The sequence below is a fragment of the Cynara cardunculus genome (genome assembly GCF_001531365.2).
Source record: "Cynara cardunculus var. scolymus isolate 2C chromosome LG 17, CcrdV1, whole genome shotgun sequence".
NCBI lineage: Eukaryota > Viridiplantae > Streptophyta > Magnoliopsida > Asterales > Asteraceae > Cynara > Cynara cardunculus.
Window position 1 is genome coordinate 6186611 of NC_037544.1, and position 11670 is coordinate 6198280.

Consider the following 11670-nt stretch of genomic DNA (forward strand, 5'->3'; position numbering starts at 1 on the left):
ATTCTATAAATAAAGTTACATTTTATAAATTAAAGAAATGGAAAGTAAAGTTTTTGTAAGAACCTCCATTGTGAACTCTTACTAGTGTTCTTATTGAGGTGACAATAATATCACAGGTAAAATATGGCAACTGAGATTTTTGGAGGTTCCACGGCTGTAAATGGTCTAATTATGCATGAGAATAAAGCTCGTCTCGTTGGGGAACCCGATTTACCCACCCCAACAGGGATGGAGATTCTCCGCAAAACCGGGGAACGAGATCCCCGAAAGTTAAAAACCATGTATGAGGACAACGCTCTGTAACGTGATCTCCGCCCGCCCATCCCCATATATTAAATAATATTACTTATAAAGACTTAGATTTAATATCTTGTAGATTTAGAAATAGTACTTTACCCTTTTTTCTTATGTACTTTTTTTCCAAGTCGTCATAAAAGCAAAATTTTGGAAATACATGAGATTTAAACATGAACCATTATCAATCGACTATTGTGTTTAACACATTTGATTTAAATATCTCATATAAACCGGGAAAAAAAATCCACCGATTTCCCGTTAGGCTCCCCCTTCCTCGATGAGGACGGGTATGAGATGTGATCATATTCCCCGGTGGGGAACGAGACAAGGACCAGAATGGAGCCAAAGACTATGACCTCAAAATAACAGGGATCAAAGTCGGCCAGTGAAACTATGGGGGATAAGCTTCATACTCGAGAGGGAAACAACTCGGAACACCAACTAAGACGCCTAAATGATCAAAGAAGTAGGGTTGCAAAGATAGCGAAGAGAAAAAAATTATTTGTTACACTAAATAAAAATTAATACAAAACTTAATTATATTTTAATATATAATGTATTTTGTCTATAGAGATGTGATATTCAGACACAAACGTTACAATTTAACAAATTCTTAAAATATTAAATTTAGGTAGCGTTTGTTTTTTAAGATGTGCTGAAGTCTGAATTCACTTCTGAATTTTAAGAGGTGGTGCTGAAGTCTGAAATCTGAATCAGTCAGACTGTTTGTTTTTACGTCTGAAATCTGAAATCTGAATCAGTCAGACTGTTTGTTTTTACGTCTGAAGTCTGAAATCTGAATCAGGAAGACTGTTTGTTTTTGTAAACTGGGACAAACGACGTAAGGAGGCGATATAAATAAGAGGTTTTAAGTGCTAGAGTTACCACTTAAAAATTCAAAGGAAAATAAACGAATTCAGCTCTTAATTTGAAAAAAAAAAAAAACAAACGATCTGAAAGTTCTTATGTCTAACCGATTCAGATATAAGAGGAGATTAAGTGAAAAATTAAAAAAACAAACAGCCCCTTAGTTTCTGAAATCATTTTAAATAATCAAATAAAAAAATAAACAACGACCACCATCTAAATTAAAAAAAAAAAAAAAAGAGAAATACAAATTCAAATATTAAGCATAAAAACGCATACCGTAACCATGATCCTTTTAGCGCCAACGGCTTGTTTTTGCCGGGTTTAATGATATGAAATAGCAAAATGCTCCGTCGGTATCTTTCATCATATCATTTCTCGAATTTGATTTTTCTGGTAAATGAAACCCTCTTCTATTCCCGTTATTGCTTGATTTTCGTTTTGTTATACGTCGAGAAAAGTGCCTAGATGATGGGTTTCTTTGATTCTTACAAATTTATATGTAATTAATCTGATGCCACAAGGATTAGGGAATTTGTTTCGAATCTCGAACTTGCTAATTTCATGGTGGGTTTGATGTAGTTATACGTATGGGGTTCATCTGGATTATTGATTATGGTGTTTTAATCTGTTTATCCCCATTTTCATGTATGTGTTTATTGTAGATGATAATAACTTTGAATTCCAAAAGATATGATACTGCTATTGGTGATTGAAATTGTTTCTTTTTTTAGGGTTTATCCATCCTTCAATTTTCATTGTCGTCCCTTCTCATTGATTACTTTGTGTACAGCAATGGGTATCGAAGAGCTAAACGTTAATAGGGAGGAAGAGGAAATGGAGGCAGGTTCAGCCTCAAGCCCTCTCCTCGATGATAAGAACCCATTTCAGACACGTTATCACGATCTGGTTAGATTAAAAGGGTATGCATTTGATGGATTAGGGAATTACTGTCACAAAGAATGGGATTTAGTAGAGGGCAGTGGCAAAGAGTTCTGTTGGTATCATGTTGAACTTCCAAAAGGAAACCAAAAACTTTCTCAATCTGCTCAATACCTTATTGATGTTCTTTGTCCACCATTAAAACTCCAAGATATTCTTTCATTAGTTAGCAATGGACCATATTGTGGGCATGTTGATGGGGCACTTGTGTTTAGGGTTAATTCACCTGGTCCAGCCTCTAGTAAGTTTACATTCAGATTAGCCGCTAGGGTTACTGAGAATTCGATGATTAGTGTGTCATTAGGGCGGGTCCCAAGGTTGGGTTTCTCGCCGGTTGGTCAGTCTCTTCTGTCGGAGATCCCAAGTGTGGAGAGTCCAAATCCTAAGTTTTGTAGAAGTGAGATGAGAGAACGGAATGGGATTGTGATCAAGGAACATGTTCTTGATTTCTTGTTGACGATGAATCATTCTGAGGAGGCAGATAATCCCGTTCCTAAATCTGTATCGAATTTGGTAGTTCATGTAATTGACACACATATGGATCATCTTGAGGATGTTGTTACCAATCTTGAGCTCGAGCTTGATTCTGTTGAAGTTGCACTGGATAAAGGTATACTCTACATTACTAATCAAATATTGGAAAATAGAAGCTTGGTGCAGGTTCGTTTGAGAACCAAATATTCATAACCATGATATTCATCATGAATATTTGGTTCTTCAGTTCTCATAATATTTACAGTTCTCGAATGTACCTGCCCATAGGAGCATGATTGTGCACGTGTGATTGGTCAACAAGTAAACTGTTTGTAATGTGGTTGAACTTTGAATGAATCTTATTTACAAAAGAAGATTGAAGACTTCGATGAAGCCACTATTTATGTTCATTTCTCGGCTGGTAATTGCTATGTAATTCGTCTTTTATTAGAAAATTTCAATCCACCAGGTGGGTTTTCACTGAGGAAACAGTTGTTAGATGACAGAAGATTCCCCAAAATGAATCTGGATCTGCAACGTCTCCTGCGGGTACTTTCTTCAATTTTGTAAACCTATTTTCACATGTAATCTATTGGTCTGAAATTAGAGTAGTTAGAAGTACTCAAAAAATTATGGGCATATGCATTCATCAACTGTAAGCTTGAGGTCTACATGAAAATCTGTCTTTGTGAACTCTCATTGTTATGAAGTCTGATATCGAATGCACACAAGAATAGACCTTAAGTTCTTGTACATCATTTCTATCTAGTCTTTCTTCATCAATATTCGAAGAAAAAACAATTGGTCTTCAGTTGTGCATCTTGTTTGTGAGAATATGTGGAACCCCATTAGATTACTATCCAAAAGAGCCCTTTAGGAAAAAAAGGGAGGTTGCAACATATATTGAAGAGAAAATGGTCCAGGTTTCTAGTCCATAGAGTGGTTGACTTTGACTCTGATACCCGGTTTACTCTACAAAAGAACCTTCGAGGAAAGAAGGGAGGTTCCAACATATGTCGAGGAGAAATGGTCCAAGTTTAGCCGATGTGTGAATCTAACAATATGAATGCAGGTTATTGCACATGGGGAACAAGTATTTCCTAGAGTGAAGGAAAAATGTTCTTCGAAAGATTGGTTTGCAGGTGAAGATGTTGTTTCGCTTGAAGAGTTGATTGGACGGCTAAGAAGACTAAAAGACAACGTTGGTTTTATAACCAATCGAGTCACAGCCGTCCAGGCTGGTCTAGACTGCTGGCAGGCCGAGCAAATCAACAGAAAACTTTACTATCTTTCCTTCTTTTCGATCATATTCCTTCCTTTATCCATCATCACCGGAGGTTAGATTTCACTCCAACTCATCTATTTGATATATAAGCATCAAAGGATTTCCTTTTTGGAAGTCTTTCTGTTTTCACCTCATTTTGGTTTATACTCCACAGAAACTGGTACCATTTGACTTTTGTGGTCAAAGGAAGTAATTTGCATTTTCGCATTTGATATATTTTTCTAAAGGAAGTTTAATGTGGCATTGAAATTTCTTGCTCACGATTTGTAGTTATATGGATAGAAAAAGTTTTAGTGTTAAATTTTTTTTAATGAAGTTTGCATCAATTTTGGATTTGGAAATTGATAGATTTGACCTCAGGAGTCAAACTATGACTCGATTTTCTGAATGCAGTACTTTGTTACTTCAATAATGATTTACTAGTTGTTCTTTAACTTCACATAACTACTAGGCTCGAACCTTTACTTGGCTTGTATAGACTTGTTTAAGCTTAAGCCTCGAGTCATTTCATATGGGCTCGTAAAAGTCTTCAAGAATCTAAGATTATTCGTTAAAACAAATGTAAATTACAACTCTTATATCGGTTTGTCGACCTTGGCTCAATTAGGCTTGCTGAACTGCTAAGCCCGAACCAATGTTAGGTTCGTGCTTGGCTCAGACATTCAACGTGCTAGCTTGCCAAGCTTCTTGGCAAGCTGAATTAGTATGCATGTGCTCCCTACATAGTGGCCCAAGTTCTGTATATATTTATATAAAACCTCAAGGCTGCGTTTGGTACATGAGACGGGACAAGACAGGACGCGACAAAACTTACTGTCCCATGTTTGGCACTACATGGGACAGGACAAGAACTCGTTGCCCCATTTTTGGTGCGACATGGGGATAGACAAGAACTGAGACAAGATGGGACAACGTGAGACAAAAAAAAAAAAAAAACTTTTTCTTGTTCCACCAAAATAGGTGGAACAAGATGGGACAAGAATGAGATAGAAGCTAAAATATTACTAATTAACCCTCGTTCAATATATATAACTTTAATACGATATTTGTTTTAGTGGTCACCACCACTAGTCGCGACCGCTCCACCACCAGTAGCCACCGTCGGCGACCTTCAGCTACAACAACCTCCTCTTCCACCTCCACAACCACTGTCAACCACCGACCACCACTACCACTTGTTGGCCACCTCCACCTTCTCCTTCACTACAATAACCTCCTCCACCACCTCTACAACCATCGTTGGCCACCGACCACCACCATTCATTGCCACCACCATTGCCACCATGGGTACCTCACCACCACCCTAACTACCACCATCGGCTACCACTACCACTATCTACCATCTTCATGTCCTCCACAACCACCGTCGGCCACCAACCACCACCGTCCATATCCACCACCATTACTATCCGTTGGCCACCACCTCCACCTTCACCATAACCACCACTACCACCATCGGCTACCACCATCACTGCCACCACCACCACCACTACCTCCACGACATGGGCTATAACTACCTCCTCCACCATAGTCGACCACCACCACGACCACTATCCACCATCTTCACGTCCTCCACGGTCACCATCGTCCACCAATCACCAATGCCTCTACCTCCACAACCGTTGCAGTTGCAACAATCTTCCCCGTGCCTTTGCCAATTGATAAGGATCTTCCAAAACGAATAAAACATAATTTCTCCTTTGTACGATTGTGATTTTTCAAACTACAATCAATTATATCAAAGTTCTCATACAAATTTTACTAATATATATGTATATATCTATGTATATGAAAATTGTGTAAAAATCTTTATAAATTAATTTATTTTAATTATTTTTGTTAATTATAACTATTATATGATATATAAAATCATCAAATAACTTTTGAGGGCAACTTGTCTAGTTCTGTTATGTCCGGTCCTAGTTGTACCAAACACCAGACAGACACTTGTTTTTGTCCAGTCCTGTCTCATCCAGTCCTACATCTACCCTCTTGTCATGTCCAGTCCTGTCCAGTCTTGTCCAATCATGTCTGCGTACCAAACACTACCTAAGGGTCTAGTCAACTGTCAAATAAAGGTTAGGCCTTTGGGATCCTTCTCATAAGTCGTCAGTTGGAGTCTCCTCGGAAACACTAGGATTTTCCTAGCTGTTATCTTGATGCCCCCATAGGATTAGTCGAGGTACTTGCAAGCTGACTCGGACACCCACTGTTAGTTTGACTCTTCCCTTATGTTCTTCATAACATCTTTTTGATCATTTCACTCTCTTTAAGTTAAAGGAGAGGAGTTTGATTTTTAGAATTCTAATGTTGTTTTCTTGACAGTATTTGGGATGAATGTGGGAGGTGTCCCATGGACAGGGCAAAGAGATCCGGAGCTAGCAGATGGTTTTAGAAACGTGATGTTGCTATGCGTTGCAATGTTACTTCTCGTGCTCTTATGCTTCCTCTTCCCGTGCCTCCATAGCCGGATAACGACATGGAGGAAACCAAGAACTGTAAGAAGAAGCTGGTCTTTAAACCGGAGATCATTTCTGAAAAGAATGATTGGTGGTGGCGGTGGTGGTGGAGAAAGAGGTTACCTCCGCCTTTAATGGAGATCATAACATTCACCGCCTGTAAAATTTTCCGGTCATTTTTCCATTTATCAAGTTTGTTGGAAAACATCATTCTTTGACAGAATTGAATCTGTTGAAGCTCTTCTTGATTGCTTTTCTGCAACTTTTCTTGGGTTCTTCAGATTTTGTTCACATGTATAGAAGTTTTTATGTTTACATTTGTAAAGCATTGTGAAAGGAATAAATGCAAATTCCTTGAAGATTTGGCATTCATTCTTACAAATGGACATATACTTATAAACAAGTTTTCATATATTGTTTTGGATATGAAATAATACGTATAACAATGCAGAGTTTATATAGTGTTGTTTCATACGTGAAACATTCAGACTGTTTTGTATGTGGAAAAAACAGTATTGAATATTTTACATATAAAACAATATTGTATGAATATATTGTATTTTTATACGCTTTATTTCGTCATATGAAAATTGATTTGTAAGTTTGATCAAATCATTGAGTTTATACGCCTAGACTTTACAATCACAATGACCTCATCATCCTTGCTACCAATTTGAGGTATTTTGAACCACAAGGTGGTGTCTGATTGGTTTGAGTTTGGCTCCAAAGGTCAAGAGTACCAGGAGGTCCTAGGTTCAAATCCAAGGAGAAATAAAAATCCCCTTGTAGCCACGGAGATTCAAATACGATGACTCTGGGCTATCTGCAAAGCAGGTGGTCGTCCTGGGGATTCAGGTTAATCAAAAAAACTTCACTTTTGTAACTATAAACATAATCTTTAAATATGTTTACATTCAAAATAAACGTTTAATTTCACAAATTTCTTTCTTTTCTAATGGAGAATTACGTAATAAAATGAAGATAAAAAAAAAAGGAAAAAACAAGATAACCTGGGTTGAAGTAACCTATACATGATTATTATGTAAATTATGTGACGTCATGCATGTTATTTAATTAAATGCATGAGTACTATGCGTATATGTGAAAAAGTGTCACTATGCATACATGAATTATGTGTGTACGTATATGGTGTGAAGCATACATGGGTTTTATCATTAAAATAAGAAGATGTGATATCTTCATGGTGAAGAAAGATGGTTTTAATATAATAAAACCCACCACTGCCAATGAATTTTATATCAATAAAAAGACTCCACTGCCTTGGAGAAAATATATAAAGAGAGAAAAAAAGATAAGATCTTATCTTATCAGCTTATTTTGAAAAGAAACCTTTTGAGAGAACAAGGGGTGTGTGTGGCGGTGGAAGTGTTCTTGAGAAGAGTTTTGCATAAAAGTGATTTGAAGATTCGGTGTTGTTTGAAGATCTACTGTGTGTTTAAAATCTGCAGAAATTTGTGCTTGATAAGGTGAGTTATTGATAACTAAAACTTTTATATACGTTGTTACGCAAACTGTTGGGTTTTTGATGTTTTGATTTTGAAGAAAATATGGTAAAACTGTTTTGACAATTTAAAGGTGTTATGGTTATAAATTTAAGTATTGGAAACTGTTTTGGAAAGATAAAGAAGAGGTTGCTTCTTTAAAACAGTTTTGGAAATGATATCTTGTTTCGAGGATTTAAAGAGATTTGATGTTTTGGAAATCATTGAAAGAAGATTGTTCTTGAGTTTGAAAGTTTTGATGATAAAAACTGTTTTGGAAATCATTATTGGTTGAAAACTATAGAGGACATCTCATCAAGACGGTTGTGACTTCGGCGTGTCTTCGTTTGGTATTAATCTATAGATTTTGTGGATAAAACTATGGAGGCTGTTTCATCAAGACGGTTGTGACTTCGGTCTGTCTTCATTTGGAACTAATCCATAGATTTTGATGAGGAAATAAGGGTGACATATCAAGGAGATGTGTACCATGGGATAAATGTGGTATATCAATGAGAGGTGTACCTTCGGCTATAAGGTAGGGATGGCAAAAAAAAACCGAAATCGACGGTGAAAACCGAAAACCGAAACTTTCGGGCCGGGTTCGGGTACATTTTATAGGGGACGGAGCGGGGATCGAGGACGAATTCAGGGATTTTAACAGGGACGGGGGCGGGGACGGTCATCACCGGCCCGGCCCGGCCCGATATGTATATATATATATATATATATTCATTTTAATTTATATACATATATATAATATCATTAAAAAAATTGTAACATTAAAATCTAAAAGACTTTTATCCACTTTACCTCAACAACCCAAATAAAGCTCACGAAAAAATCTAGTTTATTTGTCTAAAATCGTGATTTTAGTTGTATAATGTTTGAATTTCTGTTTAGTTTTATATTGTAATCTAATACATTGTTTGTAATTGGTTCGATAATGTTTAAGATATTTAAACTTACATCTTAAAAAAAATTGTAATTTACTTTTAATTGTGAAAATTAACATATTGTAATTTTTTCCATATCGGTTTCGGGTTAGGTTATAATCAACGGTGAAAAAACGAATTTTTACCCTTAACGGGTTCCCAACAGGGATCGGGAAAACCGCGGGGACCCGATGGGGATCCTTGATAAGATCCCCGACGGGGATCGGGGTGGTTAGGGGGATGGTTTTAGCTATCGGTTTCGGGGATGGGATACCAATACCCGGCCCGTTGCCATTCCTAATTTCCTACTATAAGGGTGACATATCAAGGAGATGTGTACCTTAGAATATAATGGTGGCAATTGTGTGTAGATATTATAGCTCTTGCTATTAAGTCTTTTAAGATTGCAAGAGATTTGAGTTCTTACTTCTTTGTGATTTGAGRACTCAAAGATATTGATCTTATTAGAAATGATAGTATTGATGTTATGAGAAGGGGGAAACTTGGCCTATAGCCAATGGTTTTGGATAAACTCTATTTTGGAATAAGTGTTTGATTTAAGAGGAACCAGAGGGGCTCTGGTTGGTCCTCATAGTAGAACTAGAGGGTTCTGGATTAAGATTTGAGATTTATACAAGTCTTTTGTAAAACTTTTAGTTAAACCAGAGGCTCTGTATCTATAGATAAGAGCTCTATGTCAAAATTATATTTTAAAAGAGTTTTCAAAAAGGTTTTATACTTAGAAGTTTACTTAACAAAGAAAGACAGACCAAAAGGGCTCTAGTTGGCCTTTCGCGTTGGACTAGAGGCTCTGGTTGGTCTTGCATTTTGAGCCAGAAGCTTTGGCTAGTAGAACTAGAGCAGAGTTCATACATGATGCTCTTAAAAAATATATTTTATTCTTGGGAAAACTATTTTAATATCTATGATGTTGATCTCTGAACGTTTTTGGAATTTTACTTGAGTAAAAGGCTCTGGTTGGCTTACCCAGAAGCTCTGGTAGAGGAACCAGAGAGGCTCTAGTCTTCTTGTTTGTAAAATATTTTCTAAGTCTGGTTTTTGGAACCAGAGGTCCGATGGACATAAACAGAGTGTGGATTTATACTTCATTATGTGAGATGATTTTGTTTAAATAATGATTTGGTGGTATTCACCCTGCAACTACATGGAAAAAGGGATCTCACTAGATCTCTAGGTCTAACCATTATTTTGTGTTTTTCAAATATGTGTTGCAGGAAATGCAGATTATAATGATAATAAAAGAAAAAGAGAAAATGTGAATTATTTCCCTATGTGCTTAGCTATATGAAGATCATATTTGGATATGTTTTGAAGGATAGGTGTTATGGATACAAGAGCATGAATTTTGGAATTTTTGAGTTGTGTATTTTTGTATCATGGCTTCTCGTATTATGGACCTTTGTGCGTAAAGACATGTATTATAAATTACATAAATTAATTAAAATAAATAACTCATCATGGGTAAATTAATCATTTTACTTGTTCTGTTCTGTCCAGTTTTATCTTACCAAACGTTGAACAACTGTCATGTCATGTCATGTCATCACACCAAACACACCCTAAATGATACAAGATCAACGAGAAAATGTAAGTGTAACCTTTTATTTCAGATATTAAGGAGGATATTATATGGATTAATAATTGGTCTCTATAACAAAACAACACATTTCAGTGTGTGAAGTGAGAGGGAAAATATGTTTGTAATCGGAGTTCTGAAGATGATGACATTTTTGTTTTGCACTTAACCAACATGTAATGAATAGGGAAGATATAATAATGCTATCAACTTCGAATAATTTTTGGAAAGACATTAATTGATAGAACACAACACAAATATGTCAAATGTATATTCTTGTTCTGATTTGTTCTTTGAATCTAATTCACTACTCGTTCGTTCTTAAGTTTTCGTCAAAATAATTAAAATGACACCAAATAAAAAGTTTGTGTAGTTTTCTATTTTTGTTTTTATCTCTTTTCTACATTATTTTTTATTATTAATATATAATAAATTACATAAATTAATAAAAATATATAAACTGTATAAAAATAGTATTTTAAGGACAGTAAAATGAAAGCTTAAGAAATATAAAATACAATAAATAAAATTTAAAGAATGAATAAAATGTAAAAAAAAAAAGACTTATTTGATGTTTTAGAAGAGAATTAAGTTTTATGGTAAAATATAAGTTTGTTCCACCTTGTTCTACCCTGTTCCATGAGGTAGGAGTGGAACAGGCCTGTTCCACTTTATTCTACTCCGTTCTCGTCTGTTTCACATAAAATTAATGCCAAACATGGGACAATATCTCTTTCATGTTCTGTCATGTATACCAAATACACCCTTAATATATATTTTTATGCACTTCTATTCATTAATGAACCATAACCAAGGCCCACTCAGAATCGAGATTGCGCACTTTGAGGGGGACATAACCAACGCCCACAGTTCATTTATGTGGGCAAAACACTCTCGATACATCCTCCACCCAATATTTATAATGAACACGGGATGCAGTCAAACACGACCAACCCATATGCTACTCTACCTCACATACCTAAGGTATGATGATCAAATTTTTTATTAAGTCTTGTATGGATAAAAATATCTGTTTGAATAAATTTGTCTATCTGATTAAATGAGTGTTGTTGTTTACTTTTTTTATCTGAACCAACAGTCTGAAAAATATAAATAACCGATTTACCCTCCCCCCCAATATTAATTATTTGAACATCAAAATAAAAAATCATAAAGAGGCAGACGATGTGGTATCTCATATGGGAAGGAGGTGGTGCTTTAAATAAGGGGTAGAGGTGTTATTTTTGTGGCTGAATGAAGACAACACACAATTTATATATGTGCAATTATGTCATGTTCTGTGCAAATAAGC

The 11670-nt window shown here is 35.8% G+C and overlaps 1 protein-coding gene across 1 annotated transcript; it reads left to right on the plus strand.

Annotated features, from left to right (window-relative positions):
• The first annotated feature begins 1959 nt into the window (after window positions 1-1959).
• On the plus strand, window positions 1960-6459 carry LOC112500553. Its single transcript, XM_025104057.1, has 4 exons — window positions 1960-2716; window positions 3050-3129; window positions 3653-3917; window positions 6191-6459. Exons 1-4 carry the CDS (start codon window positions 1960-1962, stop codon window positions 6457-6459), a joined length of 1371 nt encoding a protein of 456 aa, XP_024959825.1.
• Window positions 6460-11670: the final 5211 nt, after the last annotated feature.

Bases quoted from the DNA above. Each gene is read 5' to 3' on its own strand.
- LOC112500553 (XM_025104057.1), top strand. From the start codon at position 1,960: ATGGGTATCGAAGAGCTAAACGTTAATAGGGAGGAAGAGGAAATGGAG. The intron at 3,130-3,652 runs GTACTTTCTTCA...ATATGAATGCAG, and splicing joins ATCTGCAACGTCTCCTGCGG to GTTATTGCACATGGGGAACA. The intron at 3,918-6,190 runs GTTAGATTTCAC...TTTTCTTGACAG, and splicing joins TTTATCCATCATCACCGGAG to TATTTGGGATGAATGTGGGA.